This window comes from Eretmochelys imbricata, chromosome 1 (assembly GCF_965152235.1).
Source record: "Eretmochelys imbricata isolate rEreImb1 chromosome 1, rEreImb1.hap1, whole genome shotgun sequence".
Taxonomy (NCBI): Eukaryota; Metazoa; Chordata; order Testudines; family Cheloniidae; genus Eretmochelys; species Eretmochelys imbricata.
The window spans coordinates 142,946,708-142,968,900 of NC_135572.1; the positions used below are offsets into that span (position 1 = coordinate 142,946,708).

The 22,193-nt window shown below is 43.8% G+C and overlaps 1 protein-coding gene across 1 annotated transcript in view; it reads left to right on the forward strand.

The window, feature by feature from the left end:
- Positions 1 to 273: 273 nt before the first annotated feature.
- SMS (spermine synthase) overlaps positions 274 to 22,193 on the forward strand; it is a 76,041-nt gene continuing 54,121 nt past the window's right edge. The window contains exon 1 of the mRNA XM_077816697.1: positions 274 to 446. Coding sequence (XP_077672823.1) covers positions 392 to 446 — 55 coding nt within the window. The 5' untranslated portion in view covers positions 274 to 391. The remainder of the gene's footprint in view (positions 447 to 22,193) is intronic.

A 22,193-nucleotide genomic window follows, 5' to 3' on the forward strand; every position in this document is an offset into this window, starting at 1 on the left:
CCTGGAAGAGGGAGAAGGGATATTGGCTGGGCTGGGCCCCAGGGTTGGTTTGCTGTGTAATTACTGCCCCCGTGCCTCCCTGACCCGCGGGCGGCAGGGAAGGGGGAAGGCGGGACCCCCTCCCCGGTTCGGCCTCTGCAGCCCGCCTGCCGCACAGCCTCGCCCCCGGAGGCCGCCGCGGTTGCGCTCCCCGCAGCCTGGGCTGGGCGGCGCTGGCGGGTCCCGCCCCCTGCGCTCCCACAGCCAGGCGCACACGCGGCAGCGCCGCAGCCCCGCGCAGACAGACAGACAGACACACGCGCGCACACACCCAGAGGCAGGCTCTGGCAGTGGCACTCGCAGCGCAGCAGCGGCCGCCGCCACCAGGCATGGCACAGGGCTCTGCCTCGCCATGGCAGCAGCAGCAGCGCGACACAGCACCCTGGACTTCCTGCTCAGCGCCCCAGGTCAGCGCCCCGCGTCCCCACTTGCTAGCGCGCCCCCCCGCGTCCCCCTTGCACCGCCCCGCCTCTGCCCAGTCAGACAGCGGGCGAGGGGGAGCCGGCCCCGGCCCACTCCTTGCCGCAGGCCCTCCTGCGGCTCCAGCCGCCGCCACGCTCTGCCCATCCGCCAGCGGCCGCATGCGAGCGCTTCCCTCCCCAATCCTCGCGCTCCTTCCTCCCAGAGCTCCCTCACCCTGCACCCCCTTCTCCTTCCAGGCACGCAGCTGATTCTCCCCCCGCTCCCCGCAGGCATCCGGCTGCTCTCCCGGCGTGTAGGTTGCTCCCTGACCCCCCTCCCCCCGCCTGCAAGTCTCCTGTGGGCCCCCTCCCCCATGTTTTAGGGCCCCCTGTGGTAACCCCCCTCAGGCATGCAGCTCTCCTCGTCCTTTATGTGTGCAACTGCCCTCTCTCCCTTCAGGCACGCAGGTTCCCCCTGCCTCCCCGTACGTGCGGAGCTTCCCCGCCTCTCCCCGGGCAGGCAGAGGCGTCCGCCACTCCGGGCGCGCAGTCCCCTCGTGACGCGCCATGCAACCCCTTTCCCGTCGCTCTCTGCACAATTCATCTCCGCGATCCCTAGGAAAAAAAAATACAAAGTCCGCTCGGCATCGGCGGCCAGCCTAGCAACGCACCTAGTACAGCTCTTCTTCGGCAGCCTAGAGTGTTAATGCAGATTAGTGGATTGTCACTGGAAAGTGTGTGTGGCTGGGGGAAGGATGTCGCTGCTATTAAGCATTTCTTTGCCGCGTGCGTGACCTTTTTCTGTCCCTTGGTTGGGTGACTTTCTCTTGGCGAGGTTATTTTTATTTTTCTGCCATTATCCTGGTGGGAAATGGGATCCGGCCAAGGTAATGCTTGGCCTAGTGTGGAAATAAAGCGAGGCAAAATGAGGTATTTTTGTTTGGGAGGGTTGGAGGGAAGTACAACAACATGATATGGAGAAACGAAACAAGGAAGTGCCCGGATTCGGAGGCCTGGTTTGGAAATGTGCATTGTCGGCCTCTTGCAAATGACAGGGCTAGCAAAGCTAGAAAAGACTCAAGTTTTGTTTTTAATTGTTTATCCCTTTGTTATGGTGCTATGGGAAGGGAGTTGGTGGGGGTGTGCATTCGTGGCTTACATGCTGTGCTTTAGCATGATGACTTCAGTCTTTGGGGTTGATTTATGCATGTACTTGTCCGTTGAACCATATGAACTAGAACCATAAACTCACTGAACATTAAATCTCACCAAATGAGGGTCAATCCATTCTCATCATCGTATCTACTCATTATACTCCACACCTGAACATAGCCATTATGTGAACAACATACTCTCATAGCGCAGTGTCTGTACTTTGACCCGTTAATCTTTTACCTCTAATTGGGATATTGCAGATTATGTATTCCTTACCCCATCCGATCTTAAACCGAATTTTGCACCCTCTGATAATCTGTACTTTATTCCCTGATAACCAGAAACTTCTACACTTAAACTCTGTACCGTTCACTTTTTTAAAACATCATCTTAATCAATTTTTTAAATCTGTTCTTACTAAAAACTAGATTTTTTGTTAAAAAACTTCCTATCCATATTAGGCTTTCTGAGGTTGCTTTGGGGAGGAGACATTACTGTAAAATGGGAGGTCCTGAAAATCTGACCTGTGGCATTTCATTATGTAGTCTATTATGACTTGTCAGTGAAATGCTAAAAGTAGCATTTTTCTCTTATTTAAAATGGGGTAACAGGAAATAACTTGCTGATTTTTTTTTCTGGGTCAACACAAAGTAGAGGGACACATATCCAACATGATTTATTATGATTTTATAAGCTATTCCTGAATTTCTTGTCAGATGGTGGTGTGCAGAATTCCTTGCAGTAATTAGTGATAAAAGTGGGCTGGGGATCAGATTTTAACTACTGACTTCAGTCATGGACTGGTCAGTTGAGGGATGGGGAGGCGGGTTTGAGCCAAAATTCAATAAAAGTATTCACTTTATTTGGTAAGTTAGGTGGGTGATACGTTTCACTTTTGGAGAGTGCTGTAGTGAACTTTGAGTGCCAGTCAAAGTCTGTAGATAGCTTTGTAAAGAGGCAAGCAAACACTGGATTATCTTGCTATTTATTAATTACTCTGACATATTTATTTAAAATAAATTTTTTTTTTTAGTTGTTTTTGAATGCGTCCTTTTTTTACTCCTGGGGGAATTCTGCGCCACTGTGCAGGCGCATAATTTATATCCCCTGCAGTTTTCTTTGCTTCCGTGCAGAAAAATGACTTTCTGACAGGGAAGCAAAGGGAAACCACAAGAGCGGTCATGCGACCCTCCCCAGAAGTATGTTTTGGGCAGCTGTCAGAGAAGTAGGGGTGGGGTGGGGGACTGGGGAATACCTGGCTGGTTGCTCCTATGTTGCACTGGGTTCAGTTGATAATCCCGGCTGGGATGGGGAGGACTGGACTTCGTCTTCCCCTGTACAGCATCCAGGGCTGGGTAAGACCCACCCCCAGATTTCTCCCCCAGCTGCAGGAAGCTCTGCACACTTGCCCCTGCTCCCCGCTTTCTGCATCCATCACACCTCCTGGCTCAGGGATTTGTGTACAGGGAGCTGCTCCCTCATCCACCCAACCCCCGTGCATCCAGATCCCCTCATACCCAGATCCTCCTGCTGAGCCTCACCCCTGACTTGGAAGCCATCCACACCCAGATTCCCACTTCACCAAGCCCCAGCCAGTTGCACCTGGATCCCCACTGCAATGAGCCCCACTCCCCCCACATCCAGATCCCCCTGCTGAGCTCTATACCCCCCCACACACAGACCCCCAACAACATTCAGCTGGACCCCCCTGCAGAGTCCCCTTACGGTTGCCCCCAGAACCCTCCCCACCCACCCACCCCCCCCCAACAAGCCCCTGTGCATTCAGGTCCCCCCCCACACCCGGATCCCTGAGCCATCAGCACCCAGATTGCCCTCAACGCACACCTGGATCCCCCCACACTTAGCCTCTCCACGCTTAGATCCTGCCTTCCCACACCTGGAGCACCTGGCATGGAGGGGCAGGGCCCTGGGGTGTTTCTGGGGCAGGCCTGGTCCTTGAGCTGTGTGTGGATTGGGTGCAAGCCTCACTGCAGAGTCTGTGTCCTATGGGCGGGGGGGAAGAAGCTGCACAGTGATCTCCCACCTCTGTGCAGCCAGTGTCCTGTGCTCCCCAATGCCATGCTGGAGCCTCTACATTTATATGACAAATACGATTTGCAGAATTTTAAAATATTGTGCATGGAGTTCTTATTTTTTTGGCTGCAGAATGTCCCCAGCAGTACTTTTTCCAGGCTGTTTTGGTTGGGGACAGGCATTCTCCCCCTGTTAAACAAATCCTTTTTGGGAATTCTGTTTCAGTGAAGATACCATAGATTCTAGAAGCTTTATTGCAATCCATAGCATTTTTGACAGTGCAGAATGATACATTTTTTTGTAGTGAACCAGCAAAAACCAAAAAGATATCACAGAAGGGAAAATAATTGTAAAAGTTTTTGTACTTTCCTATTTCTCCCTCCCTCCTTTAGTTAATGGAGGCAGTGTTTTCAGGTGTTACATCTGCCTTACTGTGTCTTTAAAATCATACTTTCCTATTGTTTTTACAACACTTTCCTCTTTCCAGTTAGTGTGTGTGAAGTACTCACGTTAACAACAAAAGGGGAAGTTGGCTAAACAGGGAAGTGTTGTCCAATACATAAGTGAATGATGAAATCTACTTTTACTTTTGTGTGTTCCTATAACAACAGTAGGTGAACAGTCTTTGGAGAGGAGTGAGTCTCTTTTCTGAAGATGACAGTATCCTCAACTCAAGTTGTGGGGTTTTTTATATTGAATTTCACCTCTTATATAGTTGTGGCTCAAAACTAAATATTGGTATGATTTCTGTATTGAAATGAGTACATATCATCCATAGAAATAAGTTTTGGATATAAAGGCTGAATCAAAGGTTATTAACTAGCTTGGTTTTGTATTTCCTATATGGGCAATACAATTTTTGAACAGAAAAATAACAGCTGCACCTAGCAGTGTTACAGTGTGATGGTAAAGTGCTCTGGGATGTCCTGAAACTACTAACAAACTGTTGATGTATCTTTGAACTGTTTTTGTTTTAGAGTAATGTAAATTATCTCTATGCCTTAGATTTCTCTGCCATCGGACAGCAACTAGAGAGTCTTGTTTTTAGTATATAACTTTTCAAGTGTCTCCTACTCCCAAATATATAATTTTAGGCTATTGAATGACGTGGTTTAGGAAATGTTAATGTGTGGTAATATAGTCAGTCTTTAAAATCATGTCTCTCTGTGAATGGACAGTTTATATAAAGTAAGAAGACTTCAGTAACCCTGTGATACCTAATTATAGCTAGTACTTGCAATAGCTGAAATCTACTAGACAATATAAAGCAGATGATTAAAAAAGTATACTTAGGCTCCTTTCCTCTAGATAAAGCTAGACTGGGCTTTTTTATAGCAGCCTAAGGGGGATTTAGGCATTGCAGCACCTACTGGAATTCTTAATCCTGAGTTAGGCACCCGGGCTCACTATGCAATGTATGGGGAGAGAGGATCTAAGAAAGGGATTAACAAAAGCCAACATGCTCAGTGGGGAGCACCTAAACTCAACATTTCCTATTGGCTGGGAGACGGGTATTATTGTGTAAGCTCCTCCCCTCAAAGTGAGTTAGGCAATTAACTCCAGGCCAGAGGGAGATGTCTCCCTGCCTTCAGGGTTCACAGTTGTGAATCCTCTCGTAGAGTTAGGTGCTTGAACAGGGTCAGCCCTCTCTGCTTGGTGATCTCAGGACTTGGGTGGCTGTGCACGTGCCTAGCTGCTGAAACGCAAGTGCTTCTGGGACTCTTAACTGGAAATTTGGTGCCTAAAGTGCCTGGGTGCCTACAGAATTAAGCAATAGCTAAAAGGATTTTTATGAATGCCAATGGTATCTAAATGTTGGTATGTAAAAGGTGGCATTTACAAAATGTCAGATACTGCTTAATCCTGTAGGCACCTAAATTCCCCCCCTATGAATCCCACCCTTAATAATTGGGAACCTAACTCCCTAAGGCATCTATGAAAATGTGATCATGTAAGCATCTGCATAACTTTATGCACTGTGATTAAGCACATGTATAGATCATCATAGGATTGGGGTCACAGAGATTTAAACAATATAAAGTACTAGCTACCTGTTGGACCAGCAGTTCACAAACTCTCTGTTGAATGAATACTTGCATTTATTTGGCAGACCAGTGCTTCCTCTGTCTAACTTCTCCTGTACCTTACGGCATTGCAGGACAAACCTGATCTCCATCTTTCCCAGCCTTAATTTGAAATGGGGGGGGGTGGCGGAGATATGATTTTGTGTTTAAAACTCTTGAGTGGGAGGGGAGGGATGGGTCGTTCAGTTGAAATACTTGTCAAGCCCTGTCAACAAGAACATGCAAAGTCTCCATCCTTCTCCCAGCAGCTTGTGGGATCATGACATAACAATTAGCTAGTCCTCCAGAGCCTCATCCAGGAGAAACAAGGAATTCAAGACTTTATGGTTATCTAGGCTGACTTCCTGTATAATGGCAGGTTTCAGAGTAACAGCCGTGTTAGTCTGTATTCGCAAAAAGAAAAGGAGGACTTGTGGCACCTTAGAGACTAACCAATTTATTTGAGCATAAGCTTTCGTGAGCTACAGCTCACTTCATCTGATACATACTCAATTAACTTAGGCTTGAATAGAGACTGGGAGTGGCTAAGTCATTATGCAAGGTAACCTATTTCCCCTTGTTTTTTCCTACCCCCCGCTCCTCAGACGTTCTTGTTAAACCCTGGATTTGTGCTGGAAATGGCCCAACTTGATTATCATACACATTGTAAGGAGAGTGATCACTTTAGATAAGCTATTACCAGCAGGAGAGTGGGGTGGGAGGAGGTATTTTTTCATGCTTTGTGTGTATATAAAAAGATCTTCTACACTTTCCACAGTATGCATCCGATGAAGTGAGCTGTAGCTCACGAAAGCTTATGCTCAAATAAATTGGTTAGTCTCTAAGGTGCCACAAGTACTCCTTTTCTTCCTGTATAATATAAGTCTAGTAAGTCCTGGATCAGAAAAATATCCAGGCTTCCCAGTGACAGAAAACATACCACATCCCTTGGTAAAGGAATGGCAAGAGCCATAGCGTGCTTTAGAGTTTGGTAGAGAACCTGGTTGTAGACCCGGTTAACTAATACAAGACTTGTGAAGTTAAATATGGTGTTCCTTGAAGCTTGTTAGGTTGAGGGCCAGGTGAAGTATTTTCATTTTCTTCTTGTCTCTCTATTCTGTTGTGTACACAAATCTGTGTTTCTTGGATGTTCTTTATGGACTTGTTCTCTGCCACACTGCATTAGTTATTTTAAATAAAATTTTTTTTGGGGGGGGAGGGGAGGAGGTACTGTATTAGCCTCTTCATTCCCTTTGAGGTTTTATAATTTCCTCTTCCTGTTCTTTTAAGGGTTTTTTATTTTCCTTCTTGCTGGGTGAAAGACCCACAGAAACAGGAGTGTCTGTGCGGGAGGAAGAGTGAAACTAACCCAACATAGTCAAATTATCACAGTAAACAAAAGGAACTTTGTCCTCTACTCTTTTGGTTATTGTAATAATGGTAGTGGTTTTTAATTAGATGTGTTGTGTGGATTTTTAAGTTGATATCCCTTTAATGATTCCTCCTGTTAGATAATTGTATTTGATATTTTAGAAATATGACATTTCTTGCCTCTAAAGCAGGGGTTCCCAAACTTAGTTTGCGGCTTGTTCAGGGTAAGCCCCTGGTGGGCCGGAAGATGCTTTGTTTATCTGAGCGTCCGCAGGTATGGCTGCTCACAGCTCCCAGTGGCCGCAGTTTGCCATTTTAAACACATTCTTGAGGAAAACCTGCATGAAACATTATTGCTTTTTTATCAGCTCTAGTTACAAGTGGCAGTCAAGAAGAAGCAAATATCTTCTATTAAATTTGTTAAACTTGTGGAGTGGGGTGGAGCTTCATTCAAGCACACTACCAGGAAAATGTTTCTTGGGGCAACCATGTGCAGTTTACCATGCACACAATTATTTTATAAATTTATACTAATTAATTTACAAGCATACTGAGAGAATATATATAATTTTTTTTTTGTCTTTGGTCAGTCAGTGAATTTCAGGCACTTAAAGAAAGTAAGATGTATTCTCTTCGTCATGCATTGGAATTTGTAAGTAACGTCCCAGGCATGCGTACATCAATATGCAAATGTTGGTACTGGACAACTTGAAATGCTAAGTGGACTTGAAATGTTCAGTTTGTAGGCTTTCCTTACCATCTGCTGTTTGGTCTCTTGCAGTAGGAGTTCATTAAATATCTCACTTCTTCCCACAGCAAGATGTCAATTGGACCAAACACAAACACCATCCATATAGTTCTAAATGGGGAAATGCCCGTTATAAGGCTAGATGTGTGAAGGATAATGTCACTCACTGGGTTAACCCAAAATGTGACCTGTCTTTTCCTTAACTGTTTGCAAAGTCTATAGAAAGTTCTCTCTGTAGTTAAAAAGGCAGCCAAGTAAGAACTGGGAACCCTATAATAATGTGTGTGTATGTGCACATGACTTTTGGGGTGGGGGAGAAATGTTAAAAACATTCATACTTCAGTTTTAAAGTGTTAGTGGGCTTATTAATGCTAAACAAGCAGAAAAGGAGAAATTATTTTAAAATACGCACGGTTATGATTGGAACCCCATAAGCAATACTTGCTATTCTGTTGGTTCTGCAACATCAGTTAGCCACTGTTCCCAGAGCATTGCTGGCATTATGAAGCTGTTGTACAAACAATAATGGTTAGCTGTAATGGGATGCTATGTAAGTTGAAGTCCCTTTTTTAAATGGTATACTTCAGCTTCACTCAAATTGTAGGAAAAACATTTTTTTTTCTTTTACAAACCACGCTCTGTGGGATACTTTTTTAGAAGAGACACTATTAGTCTAAAACTAATTTAAATAAAAACCAAATTTGCCCAGTAGTTCTGTCTACTGTAAAAATATTTGACAATAATAATCTCTTGTGTTTGTATGTAAAGAGCCTATTTTAGCTAGTATGGTAACAATGTATTAGTTTCAGAGTAACAGCCGTGTTAGTCTGTATTCGCAAAAAGAAAAGGAGTACTTGTGGCACCTTAGAGACTAACCAATTTATTTGAGCATAAGCTTTCGTGAGCTACAGCAAGTCAAGCTAATGATTCGAATGTATCTGGTGGCAGACAAGCAGAACTTCTTTGAGGAAGAAACTTGATCTGAAAGGTTCTGAGACTGGTTATTTCCTTAAAGTACTATCACTAATTAGAACAGTAATTGAAAGAAATTAAAATCTAATCTCCAGTCTTAAAACTCAGGATGATTTGTGTTTATTCCCCCCACCAGGGTTTGTTCGTCTCTCCTCTTCCCCACCCCAAGACTACATCTGCAGAGCACCACTTGTGGAACTGGGAGTGTAGACAGCTGGTCACTGGCATTTTAACCACTACGTTGCGTATTCCTGCTCTGAGGCATTTTGGATGAGACACAGTGGGCCAAGGTCTAAGTATGCTGCTGCTAGGAGTGGCAGAGCTGAATCACTGGAAGATCTTTGCCAAAACAGCCTAGCGTAGATACAGCTGAAGTGTCTTTGGAACTGCAGATATTTTTCCATGGCATCTGCAGTCTGTCTTAGGACTGTGAAGATGTTACAATGTACAGTCACTTGCATGGAGTGCTGCCTGCCTATTGATGCATAAGTACTGCTTGCTTACAGAAAGTCAGCTGGTGGGTGGGGGATGGGAAGGGTGCACTGTTGCAGCTTGCCTAGGTTCAGTCATCCCAGTGTAAACTACAGTAGTGCAATTCTCTGGTGTAGATGCAGCTAGAGAGAAACTGAGTTGTATTCAGTTTCACTCATTGCAGGGATAACTTCCTGTGATGTAGTAGAGCTGGAGTGAATTCTCCTAGAGCCTTGGGAGCCAGTGTTTTAGTCTGCTGTTTCCATACTCTCCTCCAGGATTGCCCTTCCAAGGAGTTGCTGAAAGTATGCGTGAAACTTGATTTCAGATTACAGGCACTCTGTTTTTGTCTTGACTTGTTTTTGTTTTCTAACTATGAGTATGTTTATACTGCAAGTCCTCTCTCGCCCTCAAGCAGCCTGCCTCGGAGATTGGATCAACTGCTTTCAGCTTGCACTATGGAGCTAAAAATAGCAGTGTAGACATTCTTGTCCTATAACGCTATCCCAGATCAGTTGACTGGGGCTCTGAGACTTGCTGCTGTGATTTTTTTTTTTTGCAGTGTAGAAGTACCCTACGAGCTCTGCAAACTCATCCTGAGTTCTTAGAGTGAAGCTCTGATGCTTTCTTGGTGTACCCAGGACTGGGGTCACCTTGTTATTTCCCTGCTATGGTGAGAGAGACTTGCTGGTGCTAAACTGGGTGTCAGCTCCCTGTCACACCAGTTTGTTAGCCACTCAAACAACCTCCTCTACTCCTTCGCTTTGCCAGGTTAACTTTAGGTGCATGCCAGCTTCCAAGCCCACTTGAAGAGTGGTCCCCTGTCACTGTGAAGAGTGGTCCCCTGTCACTGGACACTCACAGAAATTGCCAAGTTTGCAGTCTCCAAAGAGACATTGTACACACCAGCCTGTTTTGGTTCAGTTGAGGCCTCACGTTTTATTTAATATTACTGAGATGAGTTTATAATAAAACCAAGAATAAGCTTATTAACAAGAGCACAGCTTCGAGTGATACTGAGTAAGGATAGTGGAAACGGAATTGGTTACAAATAAAACAAAAGTATAATATGCTCCTAAGAGAGTAAACAACTTTAGCAGGCTATAATCATTTGTCTCAAACAGTTTCTCACCCTCAGAATCGTTCTGAAAAGCTTGCTGACTTTTTTCAATTAAATCAGGATCCAGACTTTTTTTTTTGAGTCACCTCCCTCCAGGAAGGGTGTTCAGCAGTGAAATGAATAACGAGATGTCTTTCTCCTTATATTTCCCAAGTTTATTGTCTTAGTTTCCAGAATCAGGATGACGCCCTGGGATTCAGATTCCCTCCTGTTGGTTTTCACATCCCTCTGTCGTCCTGTTTTTTCTGTTGACTTCATATGCAAATGGAACTTCCTTTAGTGGTGTTCCACAATGCTTAATTTGCATTAGAGCAACTATCCTCCTTCCAGTCTGGAATAAAACCTCTCTCTCTTTTAAGCATAATATCAGTAAGTATCCATAATTCCCCATAGAGTGATTTCACAATGATATTAATGACCAATATGTCACTGGCTTTCATTTAATCTCACACAACATCTTGGTCACCCTGAACAGCAAAGAGTTCTGTCACCCCTGAAGGCATGAAACCAGACCCTTTACCACCCAGAGTCTTCCCCGCTCCCAGTAGAGTTCTGCCTCCCAGCTGTTTCCTAGTTGTACTCGTGACTTACTGCTCCTAGCAGATCTTGGTCTACAGCACTTTCTCTCTGTGCTTCAGTGTCCCTGCTCTCAGTGGAGCTCTGGCCTACAGCATCTCCTAGTTATATCAGAGTCTTGCCTCTCCCAGCAGTCTTCCTGCTCTCAGCAGAATACTGGCCAATAGCATTTCCTGGCTTTATCTGTGTCCCACCCCGCTCCCAGCAGATTCTGTGCCAACAACACCTCTTAACTGTGCCACAGACACACTCAGCACTGACTTGATTTCCCCCCTTGACACTGAGTCTGATTATAGCAAGCAAATACCTGAGCCTTTACATCATTACAGAAAATGACACATCAAGGAAACCAGTTTCCCACATTCCCACAGTCAAAATCACAGACCATTTTTGGTGTCCATAATGATTCAGGCTACAGGCATCACACCCCTATCTGTTTGCCTGCTAGCCTGTAATTGGGCACACAGCCTTATGTTCTTCCTTTTGCGTCCCATGGGCAGTACTTGATTCTCTTCTCAGGTTCATGCTGCTTGCGTTTGTCCCGATCAGCAAGCTTGGTGCTCCAGCTCTGCCTCCTCACCGACACCTGGCCTCCAACTCCATGTGTTTCTCCTTAACGAGCATCCTTTCCCACTCCAGACTTCACACCTTTGGGCATCTCACTATCACCGCTGCTGCTAGATCATATGGGCAATGGTCTGCTTGGTCTCTTGCATGTGCTGTAGGAGAAAAAGGGACTTCTTTTGGCCGCTAGTTTGGAGTAGGTGCCCCATCCTGCCTCATTGCACATGAGTGCAGCATGGCCACCAGCTCCAATTTCTTCTGGTCAGCAGCTGACAGACCTTGCTGTGCACACAGTTTTTCTGACGGCTTCTTGGTGAGTTTTTATCACACATTTCTTTGCTCAGCTTGCCTCTTCTGCTGCTTTTATTCTTCTGTATACTTTCTTTTGTTTTTATTTCCTTTACCCTAAATAAACAGGAACAAATACGGACTCTAACCTTGTACTTTGCTCCCTCACTTTTGAATCTGTTATGGTCTGCTTAGCAAGTGTTTGGCGTGTGAACCTCAGGTCACTGATACAGGCGTGCAACTCCTGAAGCGACTACGCCGTGATGTTTTCTCGAGGCATCTAAAGCTGTAGGTTGCAGCGTAACCCCTCTGCCTCAGTGTGAAAGAGAGATGCTGATGCTAAAACCAGCAGCCATGCTATGCTGCTTATTTACACCTGTGTAACCCCCTTGTGTACAATAGGGTTGTACCAATGTAGCTGGGTGGCAAATGGAATGACATTCATTCTGTTCAAAGTTCAAAAAGAATTAGAATCCAGTTCCCCTTTTTTGCTGTGTTGGCATTGCAGTATAAAGAATACTAGAAATCAATACAAACTTATTTTATTTTAAATCAAGTGTAACCCTGAATAGACACGTGGTAGATGTGCTGAATGAGGTGCCTTTTTACATGGTACATTCTGAAAAGTGACTACTGCTTTAAGCAGAGTGGATACAAATCAGTTAACAGATTTTGTATTTAAATACATTTTTCTTTTTTAAAAATAAACCTGTCAAATTAAACTTGAAATTATGACAACTTACATTAATGCCTACATTTAGTATAATCTTTTAATCATTTAAATATGCATTTGATGTTAAGGAGGGGAAAAGTACTTTCAATTTCTGTTGGGCAGAAAATCTTTTGCCTTACTTTTGGTTTAAGATTAGCTAGCAGGTGCAGAGAATATTTTCTTAATTTTGGGCTAGTTCATTCAAAGTTGAGAAGTTGATAGAAAAAAATAAGCTTTCCTGCTTCTTCCAACTCCTAATCAGTCTATTAATAAAAAACAGGTGGGGGAGGAGGAGAGCAAGTAATTGGAAAAATGTGAGGGAAACGGGGGGGCTAACTTTTCAAAGATATTTAGGTGCCTAAAGCTGCACATAGGCACTTCTGATAATCCTAGTAGGCACCTATTTATATATGTTAGAATATCTTTGAAAATCTGAGATATGGTGACCAGAAACAATCAGTTCAATTCTCTAACTACCGAAATAGTTCGTTTGTTTCATAAAATCCGTTCTAAATGCAAAACACATTTGATACTTTTCTTAATGTATCCAGCACACTTAAGGTAGTTTTATTTAACTTTGTGTATTTAATTAAATTCCAAATTTCCATTCAAATGCAACTTGACACAATTATCAAGTAAAAAAAAAAAAAAATCATGTAGTAAATAGAAGATGTTGTATGATGCGTTGTGACATTTCCCAGGATTGTGAGGCACCTCACTGCTACCCGTCCTTGGTGTGAAAGGGTCTTGTGTGTGCCTGCTGTGGATCAGCAGCCTCTGGCAGCACAAGAACCAGCTTCTGCAGTCCTCGTTCTCTCTGTACAGGTAGTGATAGGCACACACCAACGCCCAAGTCCTTGGAGTGATCTGTGCAGTGTCCAGTCCCATATCCACTAGACACTGTACACAGTTACCAGATCTGCTATTCACAATGGAATGGTACATGCCACGTTGTTAGTTTCAGCTCAGGATCGGCATTTTGCTTAACATCACAGTTAGATATATACGTATAGTGAAAACAAGAATAAATTTATTATCAAAGATTCAAGTAATAGTGAGTAAGAATAATGGAAAGAAATGCCTTAATCTTAAACAAAATCATTAAATGCTTTCTAGAAAGTAAACTCAACTAAAAGGTTAACCTCCTGTCAAAAGAAGCTTCTCTCACACAAAGTCTTCTGCAGCATTTTTAACCAAGATTGGCTGAGACCCCTACTTTCATGAATGCAAACATGCTGACTGTTTGTTTCATAGGTGCAGGATACCAGGTTATCTTCTTTGCCTTCTAGACATCTCCCCTCCCCTCCCCCCCCCCCAGTTCATTGTCTTTACTCCGAGAGGGGATAATGCTCCATGGCTTTTTTTTCCTGCATGCTCCTTTCCTTTTGACTTCACATCTCTTTGTTAACATTTGACTGTGTATGTAAATTGGCAACCATTGTGTTAGCTAACAAAGCTTAATTTATATCCTGACAGAGAGATGCACATTTCTTACCTCCTGTCTGGAAGAACTGGTCTGAGGCATGTCACCTTTTGATGATCTACTTTTTACCTTACATGCTTAAGAACATAATTTTCTGGTACAGATACATAATTCCTTGTGTAGTACACGTACATACATTTCACAATGACATTAATGACCAGTGTGATACTGGCTTTCGTTTGAAACCTCACGTGACATGCTTTGGTGAACTAGAACATGCACACCAGTTTTGAGATTTGTGTAACCCCTCTCTACACCCATTTCAGCTGGCTTTAAGAGGTTCTTGGGTCACCTGCATATTCCAACAGTAATAAAAAAAAATCTGAATAAATGTATACTTAAACTATATAACTACTAAAATAAATGTGTATAGATAGTGCATCCTCTTAGTTAACAAAAAAAAAAGTACCAAATTTTCATACTTGGTTGCATATCACTGTGTTCTAATTATTATATCAGCCAATGAGAATGAACCAGTACTTATTTCCCTAAACAAAACATGGTTGCAGAATGAGGTTTAAAATTGAAGTGCCTTAAATTGTTATTAAAATCAGCAAGCAGGAAACCTTGCTTTCATCACTGCTGTTAATTCATCCTGGCTTTAAGTAATTATGTAATAGTACAGTAAAGTCCTTGGTCTTGCCCTCAGGTACACTGTATCTTGGAAAAGGAATTAAGTAGTTAATATCTTGCAGTATTTTATTTTCCAGGACACAGAGATTGACAGCACAGTGGCATGACTTGAATACTCAACTGCCAGTGCTTGAAAATGTTATTGGATGCCTACTAGCAGAAGGCCTGAATCTGATAGCCAAAGGTAGATATGAAAGATGAGGGAAGCCCAACAGGCGTATATGTGGGATCAGTAACATGGGAACAAGGCCAGAACCCCTGCTACCTTGGATTCTGGGTAGGAGGAGGTTCTTTAGGCTGCATCTCTCAGCCTCTGGATAATAGGTGTTTGAAACTCAATCCTTCCCTAGCTGGTGGAGGAAAGCAGCTTTCTGTCTCTACATTTTGCATTTCCTCATAGCTGCTGAAAGAATGGATGGAGGGTTTCTGTTTATTGAATTCTTCCCTCAGAACTGTTAGTTAGTTCGTGGGTCTCTGCTAGTGTATTCTTTTCTCCCCCTTCCCTTGGTAAAATACCTGTAGAAACCCTTCTTGTTACTCTTAACATCCCTTGCTAACTGTAACTCCAAGTGTGATTTGGCCTTCCTGATTTCATTCCTGCATGCCTGGGCAATATTTTTATACTCTTCACTGGTCATTTGTCCAATCTTCCACTTCTTGTAAGCTTCTTTTTTCTGTTTAAGGTCAGCAAGGATTTCACTGTTAAGCCAACCTGGTCACTTGCCATATTTACTATTCTTTCTACACATCTGTTCTTTCCTCCCCTGCCTCTCTTTTACTGGGACTTCCACTGTCTGCCTATGATGCTGCTGGGTTGCTTTCCTAAGGATCAGTAGCTTGAAACTGTGTGATTCTTGATAGTGTCAAAGGTGTCAGTAGGGTTCTGAGTAGCAGCAGTTAAACTGGTCAGTCTCATTTAATTTCACTCCGCTGCTGCTTGGCAAACTTAAGGATGGCAAAAGGGACTGGAGCCATCTGTGAGCCCAGAAAACACATTGCCTTGCCTTACATTTGGTTAAAAAGAACAGGACTACTCGTGGCACCTTAGAGGCTAACAAATTTATTAGAGCATAAGCTTTCGTGGGCTACAGCTCACTTCATCGGATGCATAGAATGGAATATATAGTAAGAAGATATATACATATATACAGAGAAGGTGGAAGTTGCCATACAAACTGTAAGAGGTTAATTAATTAAGATGAGCTGTTATCAGCAGGAGAAAAAAACTTTTTTAGTGATAATCAAGATGGCCCATTTAGACAGTTGACACGAAGGTGTGAGGATACTTAACATAGGGAAATAGATTCAATATGTGTAATGACCCAGCCACTCTAGTCTCTATTCAAACCCAAGCTTATGCTCTAATAAATTTGTTGGTCTCTAAGGTGCCACAAGTACTCCTGTTCTTTTTGTGGATACAGACTAACACGGCTGCTACTCTAAACCTTACGTTTGGATAGTTTATCATTTTAGCCAGAAGGACTAGTAAACTTTCTTTTAATGAAATATTAGATTCTGTAGAAATTGCTGGCTTAAGGCGCTTGCTGGGAAAAGCTTTCCATTTACCATTGCTGAGTAGTTTTTGCATAGTGCTGTGGTGTGTCCGACCCAGGCCTTACTTTAAGAACGAATGCGAACAGATGCTGAAAAAAACAATCAGTTGTTATAATTACAGTTGGTTGGGTGGCAAAACAGCCCTTTCTTTATTTCTGTCAATATCAAACTTTTGGAAAATCTCTATTTTTATTTGCACCCTTTTGTTTTGGTGCAAGTCTATGTGAGCACTGTCTATGAAAGAAGTGATATGTCACTGTGCCAGTGTTCTTTCTCTCTCTAGAGGCTGTGTTGCAAGAAGTATGCCTTTTATGGAATCAGGATGCCAAATTCTGAGAGGCATGATTAGTGGTTTTAAGCCTCTTTTCCCTCCTGGGGAAGGTTATTTTGGGACTCATCCTAGCTTAATAGAAAAACATTCTTTGATTAGTTGGAAGTGGTTCCTAAAATGGTCCCAGTTCCTCAGCAGTGCTGAAGGGATCTAAAAGTTGCTTGGCTGAACCAAGCAAAACCATAAAATACTTAACACAATAAGAGACAACTTGTGTGTGTTTTAATTGCATTAGGGCAACTGTTAAGTAGGAGGAGTCAAAAATAGAAAAGGGATGGAGCAGGGTTATTGAATTCCAATGAGCAAGGAATATTATTTGTGCTGTACACAAGCCAGGAAAAGTACTTTTAATACTGAGGAAATGTAGTTAGTCTTCGTGAATCAACAGCTTTGGAGATCGATTTATCATCTCTGACAAGTGAAGCTAATGCATGTTAATGCAACTAAAAATCAAAGCAGATACTGAGGTGTGACCTTTGTTTTTTTTCAAACTTTGAAACAAATGGCCTTCCCTTCCCAAATAGCTTAAATCTCAACCACCCGGAAAGTATTTTAAATTTGGCTTTGCTAGATCCTTAACTGGCTGTAGGATAGGCAGACTTTTATATTGGGATGAAGATTTTTATAGTGATGGCCAGTTACAAAAACCATCCTGTGGGCTGGTGACTCTTGGGTCTGATTTGATTTGTCTGTCTATGCTGGCCCTGATCCATCAAGGAGCTCTGAGAGGGTGAACTGTAATGCCCACTCAGAGCATCCTTGCGGGATCATGGTTTCAGATGGTTAAACTTCTCAAGGCAGGGAGCATGTCTTCTTTGTATCCTCCTGAGCTCCCAGTCGGCGCTTAATAAATAAAAATATGGGTGGGACTTCAGATGAGCAGGAGTCCAGAGGCCAATAAATACAAAAGGAAACGTTTTTTTAGTACTTAATGCCAACATTGAGACATTTTGTAAGAGGTTAATTAGACCAAATAGACCAACTCAGAGCAAGATTTAGACAGATTATCAGCAGGAGAGTGGTGTGGGGCGGAGGTATTTTTTTCATGCTTTGTGCATATAAAAAGATCTTCTACACTTTCCACGGTATGCATCCGATGAAGTGAGCGGTAGCTCAATTTATTTGAGCATAAGCTTTTGTGGTTAGTCTCTAAGGTGCCACAAGTACTCCTTTTCTTTTTGCGAATACAGACTAACATGGCTGTTACTCTGAAACATGTTTTAAATAATACCAGTAGTACGCTAGATGCTTTGACATGGTATTCCGTCTCCCTAGCGCTGTCTACATAGGGCTTAGGTCAGCATCGCTACACCGCTCACGGGCACGCATTTTTCACACCCCTGGGCAACCTAGTTGTGCCGACCTAACTTTCTAGTGTGGATCAGGCCTAAGTCTCCTCACCTTCATTTGCAACCCTGGCCTTCTCTGTCGTACGTTATCCGGTTTAGCCTTCTAAACTTGTTGGGGAAGTGACCATCTCTCTTAGCTGTAAAGAGCCATGCAAAACTGTGGTGCTACGTAACCAATGCTTAATACAGCTATGCAGTCGTTAAGAATGGGAAGTAAAAAATGGTCTATCCAATTGAAACTTCAAGGGGGATTTAGATAGGCAGAATGGAATTTCCTCAGGATACTGGGATTATGGTTTCTAACAGACTTCACATTCTGCTTGTGCTGTGTTTAATTATAGGCTATGGGGTGGGAGGCTGGCTACCAGTTTCTTAGTACGCAGTCATGACTCATATAGGTTTGAAACATTTTAATCCATGTCCTCTGTTCTTCTTGTTTAAAATGAAGTTTTTGTCTTTGAAGCCAGACAGAAATGTGTCCTTTAGTGTCCTTTTTAAAGACTGAGTAAATACATCTTGCCATGTCACTTTATCAATTCTCTCAGAGCCGAAGTCATTGGGTGCAGTTGGCGCAGAACTTTGAGCGATTAGGTGTCTCACAAAACCTATGCTACTGTGAACATACACATTTTTAGTTATTATCAAGACTTGCACTCATGTTTTAGAGCAATGTCCTCTATATCTATTGTGTCTAGCACACTGGGACTCTGATACTAATTGGGACTTCTGGATGCTACTCTAATACTAGTAATTATTAACAGTTTTTTAATTCTGTAATCTGAGAATTGGGACTCCAATTTATACATCCCATTGGATTTTTTAACTGACCTCTTACAGTTTACTTCATACATCTGACAACCCCTTAAGGTATTTGCAATGTGAGCACAGGCAGAGTACAGCAACTAGAAAATCGTGCTTTGTTTTGTTTTACATGTACTGATGTCTAAATTTTCACAACTGTCCACTCATTTGTATATCTTGGAGGGAAGGGGAGGGAGAGACTTTTTTTTTTTTTTAAATGTTATTTCAGTTGACAAAAATTATCAAGGGAATTCAGGCACATAGTTGCTCCAGATCTCCTGACAGTTTGTCTGGCTTGCAGTCACATTTTTAAAGAGAGACAGGGTTTCTCTTATACTCCCATTCCTGTGTGAATACAAAGAGAAAAGTGAACATCTTCCTTACTAGGATTAAAGGAAAAAAAAGACTATTACTTGAATATTTGTAGTATAATGGAATGCAAATAGACGAGATCTGTAACTATGGTGAATCTTGTCCATGTGCATTGGATTGAATTGATGGCAATGGTCCCAGTCCTGTAGCTCCTACTCATTTGTATCATATTGGCCTTGTAGCTGGAACTCATCAAACCATTTTTGTTTGAATACACATGAAAGAATAGAATCATACTTGTCTCATAATAATCAGTTTGCACTGCTTGTGAGAATTAAACATAGCAAAAACTTTAGTCACTAAGGCCTTGTCTACACTGCCACTTTATGGTGCTGCAACTTTCTCGCTCAGGGATGTGAAAAAACACCCCCATGAGTGCTGCAAGTTTCAGTGCTCTAAAGTGGCAGTGTAGACAGTGCACCAACGCTGGGAGCTACTCCCCTCTTGGGGTGGTTTCTTTTTATAGCACTAGGAGAGCTCTCTCCCAGCGCTGGTGCTGTGACTACACAGGCACGTTAAAGCTCTAACGTTGATAGCGAAGACATGCCCTTAGCCCTGGTCTACCCTACAAGTTTAGGTCGAATTCAGCAGCGTTAGATCGGTTTAACCCTGCACTCATTCACACAAGAAAGCCATTTTTGTCGACTTAATGGGCTCTTAAAATCGATTTCTGTACTCCTTCCCGACGAGGGGATTAGTGCTGAAATCGACATCGCCAGGTCGAATTTGGGTTAGTGTGGATGCAAATCGACGGTATTGGCCTCCGGGAGCTATCCCACAGTGCTCCATTGTGACCACTTTGGACAACACTCTCAACTCGGATGCACTGGCCAGGTAGATAGGAAAAGCCCTGCGAACTTTAGAATTTCATTTCCTGTTTGGCCAGTGTGGCAAGCTGATCAGCACAGGTGACAGTGCCGATCTCATCAGCAGAGATGACCATGGAGTCCCAGAATCGCAAAAGAGCTCCAGCTTGGACCGAACGGGAGGTACTGAATCTGATCGCTGTATGGGGAGATGAATCCGTGCTATCAGAACTCCGTTCCAAAAGACGAAATGCCAAAATATTTGAAAAAAATCTCCAAGGGTTTGAAGGACAGAGGCTATCACAGGGACCCGCAGCAGTGTCGCGTGACACCTGAGGAGCTTAGGCAAGCCTACCAAAAAACCCAAGAGGCAAACGCCTGCTCGGGGTCAGAGTCCCAGACATACCGCTTCTGGATGAGCTGCATGCAATTCTAAGGGGTGCCCCTACCACTGCCCCACCTTGTATGTGGACTCCTGCAAGGGGGGAGTCTCACACAACAGGGATGAGAATTTTGGGGACGAGGAAGATAATGCACACCAGGCAAGCGGAGAAACGGTTCTCCCCGACAGCCAGGAACTGTTTATCACTCTGGATCCAATATCACTCCAAGGGCTCCTGGACCATGAAGGTGGAGAAGGCACCTCTGGTGAGTGTACTTTTGTAAATATAATACACTGTTTAAAAGCAAGTGTGTTTGATTACTTTGCCCATAAGACTTGGGATACATTCATGGCCAGTACAGCTACTGGAAAAGCCAGTTAACATGTCTGGGTATGGGGCGGAAATCCTCCAGGGACATCTCAATGAAGCTGTCCTGGATGTACTCCCAAAGCCTTTGTAAAGGTTTGTGGGGAGGGCAGCCTTATTGCGTCCTCTATGGTAGGACACTTTACCACGGCAGGCCAGTACCACGTAGTCTAGAATCATTGGATAAGAAAGCATGGCAACATGTGGTCCCGTTGTTTGCTGGCATTCAAGCAACATCCGTTCTTTATCTCTCTGTGTTATCCTCAGGAGAGTGATATGATTCATGGTCACCTGGTTGAAATAGGGGAATTTTATTCAGGGGACATTCAGAGGTGGCCGTTCCTGCTGGGCTGTTTGCCTGTGGCTGAAAAGAAATCCATCCCACTGTTCGCCACATGGTGTGGGGAGAGGTGAAGCGATCACCCCAGAGAATTAGGTGTGTGTGGGGGGGGTTAGTTGAGTTTGTGCTGCACGTTAACCCGAAAATATCAGCCCCTCCTTTTAAATGGCCTATGTGGTTTTTTTTTCAATTTTAATCTCCCCTTTTTTCCTCCAGCAGCTGCAAATGTTTCAACGCTGCAACTAACATCTCCGTCCCAGAGGCTAGGGCAGATAAGAAGGCGAAAAAAATGCACTTCCGATGAAATGTTCTCTGAGCTCATGCAGTCCACCCAAATTGAAAGAGCCCAGCAGAATGTGTGGAGGCAGACAATGGCAGAGTCCAAGAAAGCACAAAATGAACGTGAGGACAGATGGCTGGAGCAACAGGAGAGGTGGAGGCAGGATGCAATGCTGAGGCTACTGGAGGATCAAATTGATATGCTTCGGCATATGATTGAGGTGCAGGAAAGGCACAGACCGCCACTGCAGCCCCTATGTAATCAACCGCCCTCCTCCACAAGTTCCATAGCCTCCTCACCCAGATGCCCAAGAATGTGGGGGTTGGGGGGGACCTCCAGGCACCCAACCACTCCTCCCCAGAGGATTGGCCAGGCAACAGAAGGCTGGCATTCAATAAGTTTTGAAGTGCAGAGTGGCCTTGTCCTTCCCTCCTCCCCCACCTGTCCCGGGCTACTTTGGCAGTTATCCCCCTATTTGTATGACGAATTAATAAAGAATGCATGAATTTGAAACAACAATGACTTTATTGCCTCTGCAAGCGGTGATCGAAGGGGGGAGGGCGATTGGCTTACAGGGAAGTAGAGTGAACTAAGGGGGCGGGTTTCATCAAGGAGAAACAAACAGAACTGTCACACTGTAGCCTGGTCAGCCATGAAACTAGTTTTCAAAGCTTATCCGATGCGCAGCGCGCCCTGCTGTGCTCTTCTGTCCGCCCTGGTGTCTGGCTGTGTGTAATCAGCGGCCAGGCGATTTGCCTCAACTTCCCTCCCACCCCGCCATAAACGTCTCCCCCTTACTGTCACGGAGATTGTGGAGCACACAGCAAGCAGTAATAACAATGGGAATATTGGTTTCGCTGAGGTCTAACTGAGTCAGTAAACTGCTCCAGCGTGCTTTTAAATGTCCAAATACACATTCTACCACCATTCTGCACTTGCTCAGCCTATAGTTGGACAGCTCCTGACTACTGTCCAGGGTGC